General features: G+C 54.7%; 1 protein-coding gene across 5 annotated transcripts in view; it reads left to right on the top strand.

Annotated features, from left to right (window-relative positions):
* Nucleotides 1-20,706, top strand: part of RNF213 (ring finger protein 213) — a 103,494-nt gene that overhangs the window by 76,862 nt on the left and 5,926 nt on the right. For 3 of the 5 annotated variants that reach the window (XM_059147724.1, XM_059147723.1, XM_059147726.1), the window contains exons 43-64: nucleotides 3,210-3,310; nucleotides 3,424-3,606; nucleotides 4,523-4,692; nucleotides 4,792-4,891; nucleotides 5,877-5,988; nucleotides 6,534-6,744; nucleotides 6,982-7,172; nucleotides 8,060-8,182; nucleotides 8,946-9,056; nucleotides 9,653-9,895; nucleotides 10,151-10,232; nucleotides 11,295-11,329; nucleotides 12,542-12,636; nucleotides 13,751-13,910; nucleotides 15,097-15,277; nucleotides 16,028-16,119; nucleotides 16,744-16,995; nucleotides 18,016-18,148; nucleotides 18,295-18,378; nucleotides 18,687-18,867; nucleotides 19,137-19,338; nucleotides 20,424-20,501. In XM_059147724.1, the coding sequence (XP_059003707.1) occupies nucleotides 3,210-3,310; nucleotides 3,424-3,606; nucleotides 4,523-4,692; nucleotides 4,792-4,891; nucleotides 5,877-5,988; nucleotides 6,534-6,744; nucleotides 6,982-7,172; nucleotides 8,060-8,182; nucleotides 8,946-9,056; nucleotides 9,653-9,895; nucleotides 10,151-10,232; nucleotides 11,295-11,329; nucleotides 12,542-12,636; nucleotides 13,751-13,910; nucleotides 15,097-15,277; nucleotides 16,028-16,119; nucleotides 16,744-16,995; nucleotides 18,016-18,148; nucleotides 18,295-18,378; nucleotides 18,687-18,867; nucleotides 19,137-19,338; nucleotides 20,424-20,501 (3,120 nt within the window). Of the gene's footprint in view, nucleotides 1-3,209; nucleotides 3,311-3,423; nucleotides 3,607-4,522; nucleotides 4,693-4,791; nucleotides 4,892-5,876; nucleotides 5,989-6,533; nucleotides 6,745-6,981; nucleotides 7,173-8,059; nucleotides 8,183-8,945; nucleotides 9,057-9,652; nucleotides 9,896-10,150; nucleotides 10,233-11,294; nucleotides 11,330-12,541; nucleotides 12,637-13,750; nucleotides 13,911-15,096; nucleotides 15,278-16,027; nucleotides 16,120-16,743; nucleotides 16,996-18,015; nucleotides 18,149-18,294; nucleotides 18,379-18,686; nucleotides 18,868-19,136; nucleotides 19,339-20,423; nucleotides 20,502-20,706 lie in introns of those variants that run through there. The other 2 variants (XR_009347847.1, XM_059147725.1) reach the window with 2 other exon arrangements.

The following is a 20,706-nucleotide window of genomic DNA, read 5'->3' as shown; positions in this document are numbered from 1 at the left end:
GGGAGGTGTATAGAGCAATGACGTCACCCCAGGACTTACTGGGTTTCTGGATAATTTCTTCCCAATCAGATCCAGGTGTGAATGATCAGAGCCAGAGGTCTTCTCTCACACATTTTCACACCTGAAGACTCTCATTTTTATGGCCTCATGCTCTCCTTGTCCCCTCCGAAGCCAGCCTTGAGGCCGTTCACAACAAGAGGCCAGAGGGGGAAGCATTGCCTGCAAGGCTGGCTCCCATCATCCAGCTAGGAAGGAAGTGTTAACCGGGCAAGGCCTGGGGTCCCAACTCATCTTCCGCTGGGGCCATCTTTGAGAGCCCCCGCTTGGTTAGCCTGTGCCAGCAGCCGACAGGGCCTCCCACAGGACTTTGGCAAAAGCTGCAGAAAGATGGGTGTTCTGTGTCTGATCAAAAGGATGGGTGGATGCATGGATAGATGGACGGACAGATGGACAGGTGTAGGTAGGGAGATAGATTATCTTGCCCTGTGACCTGCCTCTCACGGAGTCACACGGGACAGTCTTACCAGATGTTGTGTGCTGATCTTAAAGCCATTGGCTTCCTAGTCTGAAACGTCTCGTCCTTACCAACAACCATCCAATCACTAGACTGCTGCTCTTTGTTCACTGTGGTAAGATACACGTCACATGAAATGTATCTTTTTGAGTATCTTTAGGTGCATGGATTAGTGACATCAAGCATATTCACACTGTGGTCACACTGTCTGTCTCCAGAACTTGCTTGTCTTGTGAGACTGAAGCTCTGTCCCCATGAAACACTGATTCCCCCTCCCTCCTCCCAGCCCTGGTGCCCACCATCCCACTATCTGCCTCGTTGATCTGATGACTCTAGGGACCTCACACAGGTGGAATCCCCCAGTGCTTGTCTTTTTGTGAGTGGCTGGCTTCACAGTGGCCTCCAGGTCCATCCATGTGGCAGGCGTCAGGATGTCCTTCCTGTCTAAGCCTAAGTAATGTCCGCCGTGCGTGCGGACCATGTTCCATTCATCCGTCCGTCCACCAGTAGACGTTCAGGGAGTCTCCACCTTTTGGCAACGGGGAGTAATGTGTGCAAGTATCTGAGCCCAGGCTTTCGACTCTTTCGGAGATCTACATGGAAGTGGAATTGCTGATCGTACGGAGAGTCTATGTTCGCTTTTTGGGGAACCGCAGAATGGTTTTCCCCAGTGACCGCAGCATTGTACTCCTGCCGGCCGCGCACCATGTCTCCAGTGTCTCCACATCCTCGCCAGCACTTGCTGTGTTTCCGTGGTTTGGTGTGTGATGGCCGTCCTAGTGGGTGGGAGGTGACATCTTATAGTGACTTTGATTTGCTTCTCCCTGGTAACTGATGACCTCGAGCACGTTCCTATGTGCTTGTGGCCCATTTGTGCATCGTCTTTGGAGAGAAGTCTGTTTAAATCCTTTGGTCCCTTGTGAATTAGGATATTGCTGAACAAATCAAATTTAGCGGGGTATTAAAAACATATTTAAGGGAACCTGGGTGGCTCAGTCAGTTGGGTGTCTGCCTTTGGCTTGGATTATGGTGCCAGAGTCCGGGGATCGAGCCCTGCATTTGGCTCCCTGCTCAGGGAGGAGTCTGCTTCTCCCTCTGCCGCTCCCCTGGCTCATGTTTTCTCTTTCTCTCACTCACTCTCCGATAAGTAAATAAAATATTTTTTTAAAAACCACATTATCGGGGTACCTGGGTGGCTCAGTGGATTAAGCCGCTGCCTTCAGCTCAGGTCATGATCTCAGGGTCCTGGGATCGAGCCCCGCATCGGGCTCTCTGCTCAGCAGGGAGCCTGCTTCCCCCTTTCTCTCTGCCTGCCTCTCTGCTTCCTTGTGATTTGTCTGTCAAATAAATAAATAAAATCTTTAAAAAAAAAAAAAACATTATCATTTCAAAGTGAAATTAATCCTGGGAATTCAAAGAGAGCTCAAACATCATAAAATCATAAATGTTATCAGCTATGTAGCAAATTAAAAGTGAAACCTTAAATGCCCTTTTCAGAAGCTACAGAAAAAGAATTTAATACAACCTATAATTTGGAAGAAAAGTTAGTTCTGGCAGACCGGGACGAGAAAGGGAGTCTCTTTATGGCAATAATGCCCAAGGGCATGTAAAATATAAAGCGATCTATTGCAAACATCATGCCTGAGCCCCAAATTCCAGAAGCACACGCAGCACACTCATTGTATTGTGTCACTGGAGATGTATGTTTCCTAGAATCCGTTGCTTCCCCTTCTAAATACGTGTCTTAGAGAAACTCAGGCAGACACATGGAAGGATACTGGGTGCAGAACTATAATTGCAGAACAAAAGGAATATTCTAGACGCCCATTAACCAGAAAACAAGTAACTGGCGTATCCGCCAGTGTGCACCGTACGGCAGCTAACGTGAGTCATCTGGGCCTTCGGACAGCGTGACCTCACTGATGCGAAGGCTGGAAGCGTTCAAAGCGGTACCACGGTCTTTATGCACGTGTGCAAATGTAGTGGATGTGGGAATTTAGAAAGGCGGTCCTCTGTGGGAAGGCGAGGAGGGCCATGTTTTCAGAACGGACGTAAGAAGTTACAGCTATGTCTGGGATGTTTTGTTTCTTTAAAAAATAACCTAAAACAAATATTCCAAAAATGACAAGATTTCTTAAAGCTAGGTCGTGGTTACACAGACTGTCATTATATTATCATTTAAAGTTTGAAATGTCTCAGAACGCCTGGGTGGCTCTGTCAGTAAAGCGTCTGTCTTCGGCTCAGGTCATAATCTCTGGGTCCCGAGATCAAGCCCTGCTTCGGGCTCCCTGCTTCTCCCTCTCCTTCTGCCTCTCCCCTTGCACTTTCCCTCTGTCTCTGTCTCAAATAATTAAGAATTTTTAAAAAGACATTAAATAAATTGAAGCTTTAATGATCTCCTAGTGAGAGAAGTGTGAACCTGAGAGAGAGAGAGGAAGAGGGCAGAACCGGAAGTGGCGGATCCCATCTTCCCCCCCCTAATGCAGCATAGTGAGAACGGGCATTCCAAGCCAGAGAAACTGCTAGAAACAGAAAGGCCTTGCCCTGCAGGCTGACCCGATGGTCCCACAGCCCAGCAGCCGGGGGGTACCTGAGGTGTGCCCTGGGTTTCCCGGGGAAAGTGGTCTTGCCTGGCTAACCTTTGCCCTTACTCATGGCTCGTCATCCTCCTGGTCATTGCCCCTCTCTCCGTCAGTATCTGCAGGATGACTCCGACATCAAGACATACGGGCCTTTTGTCGCAGTCATGCGTACTCTACGCGAGTGCAAGGACCAGGCCAGCAAGACCCTCGCCAGGTGAGACACTTGGTTGGAGATCACTGTGGTGGGGAGCGCTGCGTGAGTGAGGTCTGGAGCTGCCTGTGGCCAGCTTCTCTGCTTCAGAGCTGGTGCCTCTCCATGGATTCTAGGGTTGAGATCCAGCCATGCCCCGTCTGCCTGGGGGACACCCAGGATCCAGTCTGCCTGCCCTGTGACCATGTGTTCTGCTTGAGCTGCGTCAAGTCCTGTCTCACCCTAGGGCAGATGAGATGCCCCCATTGTTTAACAGACTTGCCAGAAGACTACTCTCTAGCTGTGTCCCAGGAGCACAGGTAAATCACCCTTTCTCTTCTATGTCTTCCCTTTTTTGGCAAGTATATAAATTTCAGAAACATAAACTTATTAACCTACTTATTAATATAAACTCTATTGGGGTGCCTGGGTGGCTCTGTGAGATAAAGCCTCTGCCTTCGGTTCAGGTCATGATCCCAGGGTCCTGGGATCGAGCCTCGCATCGGACTCTCTGCTCAGCAGGGAGCCTGCTTCCTCCTGTCTGTCTCTGTCTGCCTCTCTGCCTGCTTGTGATCTCTGTCTGTCAAATAAATAAATAAAATCTTTTAAAAATATATATATAAACTGTATTAACCTTAACGAACCTGACTTTGGAGCACCATCCAAGAGAGGCTGCCACCTTCATAGACCCCTAGTGTCTCAAAATTATTCCCTCCACAAGACACCCCCAAGCACAGAATTGGGAGACAACACAATTAGAGGAGATAAAGCAGAAAGTCCTCAATGAGGTAAAAGCATCACAGGATACCCAGGGAGTTTAGGACACAGCCAGTTTGGCTCCAGAGACCTGAGAGCAAAGCTAGCTCCTGTCTGGCCACATTCTTCATAGCAAGCGTGGAAGCGAGCGGAGACTCTGTGGGCTCGGCGGCCTTCGGCTCCGCTGCAGCAGTGGCTCCCTGCCTCCTGAAAGGGGAGCATAAGGCCAGCACGGTGCGCGGGATCTTTGCATACTTCAGGATGAAAGGGTGTCACTGGCTTGTCCCGAGGGCCAAAGTGTTCCTGGAAAGAGACGAGTCTGCGCACAGTCAGACGGCTGTGCGCCCGCCTCCATCAGTGTAAGGGGACGGTTGCATGTTTTTACTGAACAACACAGACGGCCGTGTAAGTCCCGAAGCGCCGCGCGTGCAGGAGCGCGCTCGGCAAGCCCATTCACTGTGTGTTCCAACCATCCCCAAGGGAGGCCGTCCGGAAACACGCCTATGTCCGGCAGCTGTGCAACAGTTTCTTCCTGGACCTGGTCTCCACTGTGTGCTTCAGAGACAACTCTCCACCACAGAAGGAGGTGATCGACGCTCTGCTCAGTTTACTATTCGTACAAAAGAAGCTCCTAAGAGACACTTCCCAAAGTAAGTCACTTGCTTCATGTAGACCTGAAAATCCACTTCCTCGTCTCGCTTCTTTATGGCTGATGGGAACACGAGCCTCCCCTCTCCCTCTGGTTTCAGGACACCGCGAGCATACCAAATCTCTGTCTCCGTTTGACGACGTTGTGGACAAGACCCCGGTCATCCGCTCGGTAGTCCTGAAACTGCTGTTGAAGTACAGGTGAGCGCAGCTAGCCTGGGCTTTGCTTCTAGAAAGCCTTGCCTCCTGCTTCCCTCCTATTGGCTGCTGCTTTTCTGCCAAGCATCCTTGGCTGAACTGGTAGGTAGTACACGGTCTCAGGTAGTGTTTCCAGGAGGGACTGCCTGTTTCTTTTTCTGTACTGGTTCTGCACTTCCCCTGTGGGCACGTGAGTTCATCATCCCCACAAGTACCTTATTAGCAAGGACGAAGCAGATTTCAGAGAGGGGAGCGGGGTAGTGTGACGTGTGCGGGACTGTGGGCAGGAACCGGCAGTTCTGAGCCTCCTCACACAGCTGCCTAGTCCTGTGACCCAGGGGCTGCTGAGAATGTCCCCTCGTCCTTGTGGTCCTGCATGCCACTGACATCTCGTTTTAGTGTTTCAGTTTCTCTGATCCTGTGAATGGACAGAGAAGTCCCTGTGGTGCCAGTGCTCAGCCGTCTTATAAAATTATGCTATTCTAGAACATTCTTAGGGAGCGTATCTGTGTTCAGAAGCTTCTTTCCGAGGACACTGTGTACACTTGGCCTGTGCTCTGACTTGACAGCATTCTTTGAGGTGACGACAAAATCAAGATGCTCCAAGAAACGCTCCGAAGGGGGCGCCTGGGTGGCTCAGTTGGTTGAGATCTGCCTTCAACTTGGGTCACGATCTCCAGATCATGGGATCCAGGCCCGCATTGGGCTCCCTGCTCAGGAAGCCTGCTTCTCCCTCTGCCTCCTGCTCCCTTTGCTTGTGCTCACTCTCTCTCTGTCAAATGAATACATAAAATCTTTAAAAATAAATAAATAATTAAACATTTTCAGTAAGACGTTGTTAGGAAGTGGTTGTACATATTTACGTGGTTATGTGTATATTTATATAGGGAGATGGAGATGGATAGGCAGGTAGGTAGAGAGATTCTGTCTCTCTCTCTTTCTCCTTGGTACGATGAGACCACCAGGTACCCTATTTTTCTTTCCGTAGCTTCCAAGAAGTAAAAGATTATATCCAGGCTTATTTGTTGCTGTTGGAGGAGAAGGCCCTGCTCGCTGAAGATAAAACTGAGCTGTACATCCTGTTCAGCAGCTGTCTGGAGGTGAGCACGCCGCACCTGCCCAGCTCGACGCCCCCAAATACCCTGCACCATGTGGTTGACTCCATGGGAAAGAGTCTCTGGAAATTGGCAGGAGATGATTTTCATCAGGGAAAGGAACAGACGTGCTGTGGCGCACATACACGAGGGCTCCGCAGCCTGGTTTCTGCGCCTCGCGGCTGTGGGTCCTGCCACGCTTGGGCCTGGGCCAGAGAACAGAACTCGCCCCCTGACTTAACCGTGCTCATCTCCAGCTGGCGAGCCTATGATGGCTTTTCATTTTTATTCTATCTTGTTACTTCTCAAAATTTTACCAGGTGTGTGAGAAAATTGGATTACAGGACATGTTTTTTTCCATGCCTTTTCTCTATGCCTTCTTCTTGCCCCGTCCCATAAAAAAGTGTATTCTCTTGCCATGATTCAATAGTTACCCTCAAACTTACGGTATTTCGATCTTGTTCTCCACCGGCTCAGTGTGGAGATTCGGGAAGGTTGGGGTGTGCCTGCTAAGAGGAACGTCCTTTTTTCCCTGGTTCTTTGTCCCCTAGGATTCTCTGTACGAGAAGGCCAGCGGTCTGTCTGCCAGCGAGGAGCCGGCACACCTGCGGGAGGAAGGGGTCTTCCTGCAGACCTGCTTGTGGCGGCACAGCCTGGAGCCAGCCAGCGAGGCGTCCGTGGAGTACCTACAGGAGACGGCCAGGGTCCGCCTGTGTCTCGACAGAGCATCCGACATCCTCAGCGAGCTTCAGGAGGGCTCAGGCAGGTCTCCTTCGGCACCTGTCTTTACCCCAGGCTTAGAGACCCCACGATTTAGACATCCGGGGCGTTCTCAGGGTGACCCCGGTCTGTACCATGTCCCCTTTCTCCGCGACTAGTTTGCCTGCTGTGAGCTCCTGGTGACGGGGGCACGTGCCTTTGGCCTGACTCCGTGTCTCGGGTGGGCGGGCCGCGGGTCTGCTCAGCCAGCGTCGCTCACCTCTCGCTCGGGCTCCGCAGAGCTGGCCGGGGAGAAGCTGCGCTTCCTGCAGCAGGTAGAGCGCTTCTGCAGGCAAGGGAGGAACGACTGGCACCGCGTGTACCTGGTGAGGAAGCTCGCCAGCCAGCGAGGGATGGAGTGGGTGCAACGCCTCTGCGGACAAGGCCAGCCGGCGCGATGGGTGCTCCCCCAGGAGGCCGTGGTGCAGCAGGTGAGGACACCTGACCTCGCCCCCCCGCCCCCGGCACCATGGCTACACTGGCCCCTTGTTTCTCCACTGTGGCACCCCGAGCTGGCCGCTGGGCGTGGGGGACAGTTTGCGCTTCTGGCCTGTCACCTGCGGGCAGAAAGGCGTCTTTAAGGCTTCACTTCCATCTAGTTTGACGTGGGGAAAGCCCAAGAATGATTCGGTGGCTTTTGCTTTCGGCAAATTAAAAGCAACTCATGTTGAAGCATCTGGGGGGCTCAGTTGGTTGGACATCTGCCCTTCAGCTCAGGTCAGGATGCTGGGGTCCTGGGACGGAGCCCTACATTCGGCTCCCTGGTCAGCAGGGAGTCTGCTTCTCCCTCTGCCTCAGCCTCTGCCCCCTGCTCCTGTGATCTTTCTCTTTCTCTGACAAATAAAATCTTCCGAAAAAGAAAGAAAAAAAGGAATTCAGCTTGCAGAAATCCTTTCTCTCTTCAGCAGACAGGAGGCACGAGAATGAGGATAATAGAACTGGAGCAGTTTAGGCTTGGGGGGCCCCTCTCTAGTCCTTTCCTGGGGTTACAACAATTGCACTAAAATCCTGACTTTCTTTCTCCCTCCTGGTGAGAGCTGACAGTCCACATACTTGTGGTCTGTCACTTGTGTCTGGTCTCTGCTCTCAGTGGAGACAGGACGCAGCGACAGGATCGCCCCTGCCTCCTCCCCCAGTTTCTCACCTGCTCACCCCTTCCCTGGGCAAGGGGGAGGCGTCTCCCAACATAGTAGGGGACTGTCATGCCCAGGGCTGGGCCTCTGACACTTACCCAGTCCTTTACTTTCCAGATGGTTCTTTGCTCGTGCTGCCCTTGTCCCTCCCCTGTGATTAACCTGTGTGTTCCTGGGCTTTGCAGGAGGATAATGCAAGCCAGGTGGATCCGTACCTCGTGCACGGTGACGAGTATAAGGCTCTTCGGGACGCGGTGGGCAGAGCTGTGCTCGAGTGCAAGCCCTTGGGTGCTGTGGCTGGTCCGATGGTACGACAGCCCCCAAGTGACCTTCTGTCCCAAACACTGCCCTTATGTCAAATGGCCCAGCGGAAGAGGCACCCCCGGGTGGCGTGCCATGTTGGCCATCCTGTGTCCACAGCCTCAGCTTGCCTGGCTGAGACAGGAGGCGGTCAGCGACGGAATTAGGGGACAGATTTGCTCCATTGTGCTGACCTGCCAGGCCACCGCCGTCAGCAGCTCCCTCCCGAGTTCTCACGGGTGTTATTTCCTTTTGAGACCCAGCTGGAGCCTCCCTCCTTTCAGGGTCACCCTGAGGGCTGACCCGTTGGCAGCTGAGAGATTCCTTCCTGTGCACATTCAGGATTCCCGGCCGCCCGGATGGGGGTGTTGATTTTCATAAAGGGCAGGGTTTTTAGTATCTAATCTTCAGGCAGTTCTGGTCTTGCTTCCTCTTTGAGTCCCTATTTACTCTGGCGCTGTGCCAGGAAGTGAGAAAGTAAATAAATAGCCTCTTTCTGCTCAGAAGTTTCAAGGAATGGTGAAGTGGTCCGAAAAATAGATGGTGATATCTGTTACTTGTGTCCTAAGTGATCTGATCAATGGGCACTGCGTTTCACCGCAGAATGTTTATGAGCCTCGCGGTCTGAGGTGCAGGGTGGCAGGCGTCCGGGTCTCGGGACGGGCTCCCTGCCCTCCGCCTGGTCGAAGGGCTGAAGCCGCGGGACTCCGGCCCTGAGGCGGACGTGTGCCACGGCTGTAAGCCTCACCGGGGTCCTCACTTCTCGTTCAGATCTGCGGGAGCCCCAGCCCGCGGCAGGCGGCCCACTTCCTGCTGGCGCTCTACAGAGAGGTCACCACTCTGTACCGATTACGCAATGCAAACCTCCACCCTAAGCCAGAGGTGAGTGTCTGCGTTCAGGCTGGTGCCCACAGGCTCTGCATCTGGAGGCACTTTTCTAAAGAGGAGTAAGAGCCACAAACACATTTTGCCCATAATTTTTCTTTTTATCTAGGGTAGAGGTTCTCAATTTTTTCTTTTTCAAGATTTATTTATTTTAGAGGCTGGGGGAGGGGCAGAGGGCGACTCTGAAGCCAATTCTGCGCTGAGCCGGGAGCCCAGTGTAGGACTCGATCTCATGACCCTGAGACCATGACCTGAGCCCAAATCCAGAGTCCACCATCCAGCCAGCTGAGCCCCCGGTGCCCCTCAACTAGCTTATGTGGAGGAACAACTTGCTGTGTCACCCAGAACTTTCAGAATTAGGATGAAAAACAAAGTCAAGAGCGTGAGAAACTGTCCGAGCTAGTCCTGGAGTGTGTGCGGCTGCGCTGGCAGGGGAAGTGCTCTGGTCTGGGCAGTCGTCCCCGGCCCCCAGCCACCTTCCCTCCACATCTGATAAGTAGTTACGTGTATGCCTGAATTGAAAGCAACGGTTTGTCTTCATATCACATTCTTCTTTGATACATTTTTCAATGCTAAAACGTTTTTCCCATCAGCATTGTGAGGCTCTACACAAGTTCATCGAGGAAAGCAAGGTCCTGTCTTCTCCAAACATGAGACATTTTGCGACATCCCTCGTCACCAACACGCTGCCCCTGCTGAGGGCGGGTGATGGGGACAGCAGCCTCGAGGGCCCAGTGGCAGAACTGGTTATTCACACTGCAGTCGTCCTCCTGTGTGGACACGGCCACCTCTTAGAGCCCCTGCAGAATCTGGCCTTTTCCCCAGCGGACATGGTGGTAAGACCAGGGTGTGGTTTCTCCTGTGTCCTGTCCCTGGTGGCCTGTGTGTCTCATGGCTCCTCTCTCTGCCTCTGTCCCTCCTGACGCCTGAGTCCGTGGTGACAGGGAGAGCCCTCGTTCTGCTTTCCCTTTGGAGAACTTGCTGGTGGAGAAGAGGGAGAGTCCAAAGTCCCACCTTGTCACCTCGGGGCGCTGGCAGCCTGCCCAGTCTCTCACCTTCCTGAAGCTTTCTCTGCTTTCTTGCCTTTTCAGAGTGCTTATCTTCCAACGATGCCTGAAGACTTGCTGACTCAAGCTCGGACCTGGAAGGGTCTGGAAGGACTCTGCTGGTATGGTACGTGTCAGGTTCTGATACAGGATCACTGTCCTCGGTGCTTTGAGCTGGGGTCTCTGGTTTGTGCCTCAAGGTCCCAAACTCCTGCCCTTGCCCACTGTCAGGGCTTTGGCAGCACAGGACGCCCTGCTGAGTGCAGAGGGCATGCGTCAGGGCCTTCCCAAGTCCATTCCCGGGGGAGGGTCTGCCTGTGAGTCCAGCCAGCAGCTCAGGCAGGGGTCCGCTCGGCTGTTTGTGACCCAAAGATAATTGTTTTTGAAATAATAGAATTAGGAATCCAAGTAATGTAACCCATACTTTACGTAAACTTTGCTGTTGTCTGAGAAACAATCTTTTTCTGTTTTTTAGTATTTATTTATTTTTTTAAATAGACAAAGCAAGGCCTTTCTTGGTTCTCTCTGTCTTTTTTTTAAACTTAGTTTATCTATTTATTTAGTAATCTCTACACCTAACGTGGGGCTGGAACCTACAATTCCAAGATCAAGAGTCACATACTCCTCCCACTGAGCTAGTCCGGTGCCTCTGAGCTAATAACCCTTTTAAACGAATTGTAAAAGTCATGATAAAACATGCTCTTGGGACGCCTGGCTGGCTCAGTTGGTGAAGCGTCCCACTCTTGGTTTCAGCTCAGGTTGTGATCTCAGGATCCCGGGGTCCAGTCCCGCGTGGGCCCCCACTCTGCTGGAGTCTGCTTGAGATGCGCCCTCGGCCTCCGCCCCTCCCCCCACTTGCACACGCACAGGCACGCGCTCTTTCTCTCGATATGATAAATAAGGAAATAAAAGTCTTTTTTAAAAACCCACGCTCTTTAAAAACAACAAGTTAAAGAGAGTATGAAATAGGCCAGTGCTGCCTCCCAGACGGCCCATGCAGGAGGCTGTGACGCAGTGTTTCCCTGCTCTGTCAGGTGAAGCTACACCTTGTTTTCTCTAATGTGCTCGGCCCCTGCTCCATGTCTCGGTTTGGTTAGGCTGGAGAGGAGGGTGTGGGCTTTCCTCCTCTGCCTTGGGTCATCAGGTAAAACCTCAGCAGCCCACGCGTCTCCTGTTGTTCTTTTAACAGTGTGTCCCAATGGTCACCCGTGCACTGTGGGAGAGGTAAGTCTCAGTATTTAGGGTGGTATTTGCCCGGCGCAAACGTTTATTCCTCTAGATCTGAGCAGAGGGACATGGGGAAGGGGTTAGTGAGGGTCATGACCTTCTAGAGAACATAAACTCTTCTCAGGGTTGTTTACGGTGCTCCATCCACGCATCTAAATGGTGTGGAAACCTGCAGACCTCCACTGTATTGTGGGGCTGAGCACTGTGGGCTGTGGTAGGCATGCCTGCTCTCAATTCCCAGAGGCCAGTAGCTCCACAGGTCATAAGGGGCACAACAAGGGGGACAACCAAAAATGTGTCCAGACATGGCCCAAGTCCCTCTAGGAGACAAAATGGCTGCTGGCCATCCTTTCCATCCACATGGGGTCAGGGACACATGCGAGGGGTTGACTGGGCCAGAGGCGGGGTTACAGGTGTGCTCTAGACGCCGCAGGACAGGAAAAGAGACCCTGGATGATCAGCCCCGTGGAGAGATCTGTGTGCATCCCACAGCAGCCGGCAGGGCCCTTGGCACTGTCTCCTCGGCTAGCCCAGCAGCAGGCTGTGGAATTGAACAAAGTCAATGAGAGACATAGCGGAGGAAGCACGACTACATACACTGCCCATTTCTCAGATTCGCCCACTTCCTCCTCCACGACGTGGGGAGAGCGAAGCACTTTCTTCCCAAGATGCACTCCACTCCGACGGTCTCAGGCGTCGGGCTTGAGGCTGGTTTGGCCTGTTACGGGCTGTGATTCACAGTATACAGCAGCCCACAACCAGATTTGGAAAAATGAGGTTTTGGAAGGAGCAAATCATATGGTTACCTTTTTATCTTTTTTAAATTAAAAAAGTCCAAACTGAGTTCAGGAATTACGTTTGGAGGCTGCAGTAGTCTCCGGGCGCTCGGTGATGGAAGCTGCGGTGTGGCGGTCAGGGGGCGGGAGGAGCAGCGAGCCTGAGAAGGGAAGGCTCCTTACGTGTTTGTCTGCAAAGTGTCTGGGAGGAAAACTCAGGTGGTCTCTCCTGCTTAAAAAGTCCGCGTTTACTCCTGTGCGCCGTATTTGCGTGGAGCATCTGCCCGTGTCGTGGGGCTCCTGCAGCCGCCGCATGTGCTCGCAGTAGAGTGAGCAGTCCGTGTGCCACACGCGGATGAGCCCGCAGGGTGGCATCTGTGCACGAAGCACGCCTCCTCCGAAACTGAGCAGGACACCTTTGTCTTTGTCCCAGTGTGGCAGGCCCACGGAACGGAGCCACTGCGTTGACTGTGGGGCCCTAATTGGAGGGATTAATCACAAACCCGAGCCTGGATTTGAAGTTGCCAAGTATGTAAGAGCGTCTTTCTTTTCTAAGTGACCAAAGCACTGGTGTTCCGGTGGACTCGATCCCAGTGGACGCAGTGCTCCTAAGTGCAGTGTTCGTTACTGCCATGCACTCGGGCCTGTGTCCCGTCGGATCTCAGCGCCGAGGTCCCTGTAGTCCTGTCCCAGTAAGGGATCTGATCTGCCATTGGCTGATTGGGCTCTTAAATGTAAAGCAGACCACACGTTTAAGTGTCTATCCGGATATCCTCCGTGTGGGCTTGGGCCATGTCCCTGTAGAAACGTGCTCCATTCACAAGTGACCTGATTCAGAGGGACTGGAGTCCACGAAGGCCCAAATTGGGCTTTTGTCTATCTGAGCTCACACTGTCTCACTTGTAAACTCTCTTAGCTTCCTGCACTGTTTGTGGGATGCTAAGGAGACGTGGGCCTTCTTACCAGACACTCCAGAATCCACACGCATAACTGTTGTCCATTTCCCAGCATTCCCTCGAGATGAGCGTGGCTCCCCGTGCTCCTCCAGATGGCAGATGGGGCCTACCTCTGGCCATTATACATTGTGGCTCTTCTAGGACTGTTACAGTTTAAAATACTCGAGCCTGTTATCTTCACAAACCTTCAGAAAGTTCTAGAACCTCCAGTATTTTTGCAACAGAATGTATCTATCATACTGCGCCTCCCACCTGGATGTGATATGAAATTCTTTGCCAGGAGTTCACTCGTAGTTTTCAGTTTGGGAAAATGAGATCGATACACACATGTCCTGATGTTGATGTCACCCGTCCCGAACTCTGGCCATCCTTAGCCTGCCTGCTCCCCTCCCCATGATGATTTCAGTGGGAAAAGCAGGTGCAGACCTTGGCCTGACACATGGCCCAGGGATTGCACAAATAGTCAGTCGGTTCAGCCGACTGAGAATGTTGTGGGCTGTATTCAGCCAGAGGGGGAGGTTGGATGGAAGACGCTGCGGCGAGATGTCTGGGATTCTGAGGACAAGTCCTGGAACACCGTTTCTTCAAAATGGCGAGCCTCGTCTCCAGCTCCCAGGAATCTGGGGTGTGCCCCTAGGGCTGAGGAAAGATGACGGTCTTCCGTCTCCCCATCTTCTCTCGTCCAGTAACAGCATAGACAGAACACAGACGGGCCACGTGCTGGGAGCCCCGGTGTCCAGAGGCGAGGCCGTGGTGTCGGACCGAGAGCTGTCCCCAGGGGTCTTCCTGCTCGTCCGGCTGCTCACTCACCTGGCCCTGCTCCTGGGAGCCGCTCAGAACCCTCAGGTAAGGTCTGGCCTGTTCCTGCCTGGCCGTGTGTTTGCTCGTTCATTTTGAACGACCCACTGTAGATTTTTCAGTGAGTCCTTTTGTCTACAGAGTGCTGGCCACCTCCCGTGGATTAGGACACCTCCTCTGTCACTGTTCCCTAAGCCACAGAGCAGTAGAACATCCACGCGTCCTCCTTTCCTCACTGTGGCATATGGCGGTGTGAGGGAACTACCCGTCACGCTACATAAAGTCCATTTTATTTATTGATTTGGACAGAGGGCACAGAGGGGAGGGGCAGAGGGAGAGGGAGAACCCCAGGCAGACTCCACACCGAGCAGAGAGCCGACCTGGGGCTCCATCTCACCGCCCTGAGACCATGACCTAAGCCAAAACCAAGAGACAGACACTCAACCGAGTGAGCCATCTAGACACCCCTGAAGTCCATCTTAAATGAGCGCCCACGACTGCGCGCACCCAGGCGCGGAGAGGCTCCCGAAACCGCCGCGTCACCTGCCTCTTCGGTGTCTCTCTGGGTGAAACACACTGTCTCCTCTGAGTGGATTAACTGTGATAGCCAACGTTAAGGCTTCGAGATTCTTTTATTTGGGACTTTGTACAGAGTGCAGCTTTAATGAGTCAGGGGTGAGGCTGTTGCCACGTAAGCTTATGAACATGCATCTTTTTTTTTTTTTTTTCATTTCTTTTCAGTGTTCCAGAATTCATTGTTTGCACACCGCACCCAGTGCTCCGTGCGATCCGTGCCCTCCTTAATCCCCACCACCAGGCTGGCCCAGCCTCCCACCCCCAGCCCTCAAAACCCTCAGGTTGTTATTCAGAGTCCACAGTCTCTCATGGTTCGACTCCCCCTCTGATTTCCCTCAACTCCTTTCTCTCGGCTCCCCATGTCCTCTGTGTTATTTCTTATGCATCTTGATGAAGGAAGACACTGTTGAGAGATGGGTTTCAAGGAGCTAAGAACAGGGCTGCGAGACTGTTCGCACTGACGATGTCGCAGGCCGTCGCTCCCAGACTGCGGTCACTCCTGCTGCTCTGCCTCCTTCTGCCTTCTCTGAGCGGCGCCTCCGCCACCACAAGAGCTGCCTCTGAGCCGCAGCCTCTGCCTCGGGGCTGGTGTCCTTGCCTGGGGCCTGCACAGGTGCGCCGGCCCCCCCATGCGAGCTCATGTGTCTCGCCCTCCCAGGCTCTCCTGAACATCATCAAGCCCCCGGTGCAGGACCCCAGAAGCTTCCTGCAGCAGCACATCTGCAACGACCTGCAGCAGCTGGCGCGGACGCTGGGGAAGACCGCTGACGAGACCGTCACCGTGGTGCATCTCGTGCTCTGCAGCCTTCTCCCAGGCCAGCACCACCACTTTGAATGGAGTGAGCACAAGGGCCGGGGTTGGGGGGTGGGAGCGGAGGGTGTCGATGGGGAGTCAGATAAAGGGAAGCCGGGAGAGGCTGGTAGAAGAGAGCACAGGTGGATGGCTCAGCTTGCCTTTCCCTACCGGGTCAAGACCCATGACACCTGTGCAGTCGTGTGCACAGCGGTGTTACCTGTGCGTGCTTGGGGGAGGCTTTGCACTTGCACAAGCCGGCCTGGTGTGCAGTGCCCCTGCTGCACGAGGGACGTGTATGGTCCGGGACGGGCGTTGTGTGCGTCCTCACCGTCGAGAGACCAGCGTCTGGTGATCTGTTGGGACTTGTCCTCCTTGGACCCCTGGCTTGTCTGCGGGTCCTTCTGCTTTTCCTAAGGACATGGCTGTCCAGGGCTACCTGGCCGTGTTGACATGTCTACAGTTCATTGTGTGGAAAAGTAGGTTACAGACCATTGTGGTCACTGAGCTAATGTTACCATTTTTAAAACTGAAATCCGTAGAAAGGAAAGGTCCATAATGTAACTAAGTCAAATAGTTCTCTGGCACTGAGATTTGACTTTATTTTAATTTGTATCTTCACAAAGACCATGGGGTTGGCGGGAGCAGCAAGGACCATTTTTAAATGTTCAGGTTAATTTAGGAAGATGAGCCCTGCCCATCCCTGAAAAGGAGTGCGACTTGGTCACCTTTAGGTCCTGTTCATGGGGCTGTGTGCTTTCTGTTCCGTGGGTAACCCATCAGTGTTTCCTGGCAGGTCCTTTTGATTTCGATGCAAGGCTGTCAACCAGAGAGCAGAGAATGAGCTGGGAGAAAGCCATGCAGACCCTCATTCTCCCTGAGCTAGAGGTACGTGGCCAGCGGCCCACCTGGGAGCCTAAGGGCCGGTATCCTGGGTGTCCCCCAGGCCCTCCGGCCAGCTTGCCTCACAGAGTTGCTGTCAGGGGCTCTGGCTGAGCCCCAGCCTAAGGGTTGACTGCCCAGCCACTCCACTGTCCTGCTGTCCCCTCACCCTTGCCCCTAAGGCCGGACGGGCAGGTTGGGACATTATTGTGAGTGCAGGGGCTTTCGCTCCCCCGCCTTTTACAGCAGGACATGAGAGCAGCAGGTAGACAGACAGACCCTCCTGCAGACACCCAGCAGAAATGCGTACTTTGTCCCTCCTCTGTCAGATGACAACAGCACTGAGAGTAAATCAGCCCAATGGGGAATAAAAGTCAGTGAAAGACTGGGTGTAGAATACAGGCCTGGGAGTCTCCTCTGTGCGGAGACGAAGCCTGCAAACAGTGACCTGTGAGCGGTCTTGAGAGACAAGGAATGTGAGTGCCTGGTCGCGTGCTGGACCCAGTAGGGCAGACTCCCTAAGTGGCCCACTGCTGAAGCCACCGGGTGTCCCCCTCTGCTGAAGCCACCGGGTGTCCCCCTCTGCGCGAGTGGTCTCACCTCCAGGCCCTGTGCCGTCCTCTCCCCCAGCATCTGGAGAAAGCCCTGCTGACGGTGACGGCCCTCATCAGCAAAGATGAGCGGATCAGCTCCAACCCTGTGGCCAGAATCGTGTACGGTGACCCGGTGGCCTTCCTGCCACAGCTGCCCCCGAAGAGCGCGGTCCACTGCTCTAAGATGTGGACCTGCAGGAGGAGGGTCACGGTACAGTACCTCCAGCACGTGGTGGAACAGAAGAACGGTCGGGAGACCGTGCCCATCCTTTGGAAGTTCCTGCAGAAGGTGAGGCTGCCCCACCGTGAGCGCGCATCCATGTCCCCCGTGTGCGCGACGGCCGCCTTTGGTCGGGCATTGGGCATCTGACTGGCGACGTCAGGGCTTTGCTTTCCTGATGGAACGCCGGGAGCATAAGAGTCGGCGTCAGGGCGTGGGGTCTTTGTACACCTGAGACCGTGAGGCGGTTTGAACCATAAAGTCACAAAGGAAGAGAAAACCACATGCAGGTCAGGGTTAGCAGGAGTCTGTGAGCCCGGGAGGGCCAGGACCGCATCTCCCCAATCACTCAGCAAGGAGGAGCAGGACTCACGGCTTCCGGGTGGTGTCTGTTCACCTTCACCCTTGACCCCCAGTGCTGGGAGTTGAGTGAAAAGGCTTTCGCCAGCCCAGAATCTCCCCTGTTCCCAACCCGGCCTTGGGAGAGGGGTCTGTGGGAAGTCAGTCCCATCGATTAAGCCATAAACACACCCGCGCCGGCCTTGTTCCGCGCGAAGGCTCCTCTTGCACAGTTGTCTGTCGAGCCCATCCCCCTGGACGAGTGTCCGCAGTCCGGCAAGAAGCGTAGGGACTCAGAAATGTCTGACGGTTGGTGAAAGGGCGGCAGTTCTGTGGGAAGGCTTTCCTGGGTCTCCCGGGAGGCACCCCGTCCCATTCGACTGGAAATTTGGGTCCCGTCCTCAGAGGACTCACAGGAGGGATCCCCGGCCTGGTTGCCTGTGAGCCCAGCCTTTCCGCTCCTCACAAGGGCTCACAAGACAGATTTGGTTCATGAGTGTTTGGCAAATACACATGATGCATCAGCTCCAGGAGGCCAGGGACTGTCCCTGGTGTGCAGGACGTTTGGCATCCAGACGGCAGGCTCTGGTGAATGACGAACAGCCACTTCCCGTGTCTGAGGAGCCTGATTATGGCATCACGTGACACGGCACGTTGACCGGACCCAGTGCAGATGCAGCCAGCCCCAGAGTCCATTTCCCCGGGAATGTGTTCAGGAGAACTGACGCGTGGCCGGGCTTCCTTCTCCAGGAGGCAGAGCTGAGACTCGTGAGATACTTGCCGGAGATTTTGGCACTGCAGAGGGATCTCGTGAAGTGGTTCCAGAACGTTTCTGAAACTGAATACCAATCTATCAGATCTTTCGTTGGCAGCTACCACGAAGGTACGGGTCGGCACCACCCATGTTTGGTGGCTCCAAGGGGTCGCTGCAGCGGAGCTGGGAGAGGCGCAGTCAGGCTCTGTGCCTCTGGTGGGGTGGTGGTGGGGCGGTGTTGGCGTGGGGCTCTGAAGAAGCGCTTTGTCTGATAGACGGGGTGAAGCAGCTGCTGCACAGGAGGGTCGGCGTCTTTCTGTCGACGTGGAATAAGCTGCGGAGGTCGCTTCAGACCAATGGTAGGTGCCGCACTCCCCGTGCCTGCCCGACTCAGCCCGGCACTCGCAGGGCGCCGCGCAGGCTTCCTCTGACCCTCTGAGTGGAGGTGTCCGGGACATGTGAAATGACGTACCAGGGAGGCTGAGTCCCCACTCATTCTGGCGTGTCGATGTGGACTCAGGGAAGAGTTAAGAATGCCAGAGCCAGTCAGTGCAGGGGAGAGGCGGGAGGTGGAACGTCAGTGTGTCCCCGGCTCCGGCCTTGACACGGTGGGAGCAGCGGCAGCGACCGAGGAGGCCTGTCTGCTGAGAACCCCTGTCCTCTCAAGGTGAGATCAAGCTGCCGGAGGACTACTGCGCTGCCGACTTAGACACGGACACCAGTTTCGAGGTCCTGCTGCCTCGTCGCCGCGGCCGGGGCCTCTGTTCCACTGCGCTGGTCAGCTACTTGATCAGCCTGCACAACGAGATGGTCTACGCCGTGGAGAAGTTCTCCGGCGGGAGCAGCAGGTGGGTGCGCGGCTGCAGGGGGCACTGCTCTGCCTGCATGAAGCGGTTTCGGAGCCGGCTCACCCAGGGCCGCCGGGTCCACCAGGACGGATGTGAGCGCCGAGGTGGCAGCTTCCATGCCTCGTCACGCCCTCGGGTCCACAGGCCCCAGCAGCGCGCTCGTCTGCTCGGACAGCACACGTCCGCTAGGAGCCGGCTCCATGTCACCCAGAGCCCTGGGCCAAGTGTGCGTGAGGGGACGCTGAGTGCCGTGCTCCGCTGTCCCGCAGCTACTCCATCGACACCTCCGAGGTCACAGACCTGCACGTTATCAGTTACGAGTTTGAGCAGGACCTGATGCCGCTGATTCTGTCCAACTGCCAGTACCGGATGGAGAAAGGCCAGGAGACCCTGCAGGAGTTCGACCTGGAGAAGATCCAGCGCCAGGTCACCGGCCGCTTCCTGCAGGGCAAACCCAGGCTCACTCTCAAGGTATGGCTGACCCCGGGTGTTTATTGAGCCGACACTCTTCTGTGAAATTAGGCCCAAGTGTGGCTTTTATCTGGTAGTTTCAGAGTGAGCTGGGAGCAGGGATGACCGTCCAGCCACCCACCCTCACAGAGGCTGGGACTCGACTCCTGGCCATATCTCGCGCCCATCAACCTCTTGAGCTGCCTCTAAGCTTCTACCTCCAGGTCCCTGCAGGTCCCAGTGGACCCGCTGTCACATTTTTCCGCCGTAGTAATGGCACTGCTTCCTGCCCCGACGGTCCTTGGTGGCTGTCCTGTTCCGTTTCCTCTCTACACACAGTCTGTCACCCGGCACCTTGGGGGACCCATGTAGCTGCCACAGCCCCAACTTCCACCCCCAGCATGTGTCCCAGGTGTGACTGCTGCAGCAGCCGCCACCGCTCCCTGCCTCCCGTGTCTTCAGGCCACGTTTTGAAGCCAGATTCGACTCCCGTCACTCCCTGGTGACAGCCCGACCACAACGGGCATCAGGTGCACGTGGGGTAAAGTCCATGCTTGTCCCAGCCTGACTCGAGCTGCTTCTCGCAGACGGCGTGGACTCCTGTGACCTCGCGCACCAGGCCGCCCTCCCTTCCTAAACACACTGTGTCCCTTCACGTCTGTTCCTTCACCTGGGCTGCTCCTGTTCCTTCCAGGTCTGGTCAGAGACCTTGTACTCGGCGCGGGGGGGTGCTCCCTCACTGCCTGCTGTCACGCTCTGAACTGTCGCCACCCAGGGCCGCCTGATCTGGCTCTGCCATCCCTGCTGTCTAGCAGAGGGACTGCCTTGTATGAGGCTGTGCCTGTTGTGTTCAGGGAGGGCCCCATGTTCCTGTGTCCCCAGCGGCTCGCAAGCTTACAGCATCCTACGTGAGGCGTCCACATGGCCATCGAGGCAGGGCCGGGTCCCTCGTTGTGTTATTGGTTCCATAGACTGTGGATCAGACGCAGACATCACGGTGTGCTCTGCCCGGCGGTGCGCAGACGGCGCGGGCCCGCGGCGGGGTTCCCACTCAGGAAACCTCCACGGGTGTCCATTTCCAGAGTCTGTGTTCTTTCTCAATTCAGGGAATACCCACTCTGGTGTACAGACGGGACTGGAACTACGAGCGTCTGTTCACGGACATCAGGAAGAAGATGCCACAGGTGGTTGTGACACCCCGATTGTGTGCTTGGTGCTGTCGCCTGGTCACATGCTTCCTTCCTGCGGGGGCTCTGCAGCCTCGCTCCGGGAACCATGGGGGGTCTCCCCGAGTTCCCTGGGCCCGCTGCTCTTTCCAGAGGCCAAGCAGGACACAAATGAGAAGCATTCTTGTTGAAACCCTGCTTTCGTTTCTTGGTAACGATGTCA

The sequence above is a fragment of the Mustela lutreola genome, chromosome 15 (genome assembly GCF_030435805.1).
Source record: "Mustela lutreola isolate mMusLut2 chromosome 15, mMusLut2.pri, whole genome shotgun sequence".
NCBI classification, from domain to species: domain Eukaryota; kingdom Metazoa; phylum Chordata; class Mammalia; order Carnivora; family Mustelidae; genus Mustela; species Mustela lutreola.
This window is presented reverse-complemented; position numbering and strand designations above follow the sequence as displayed.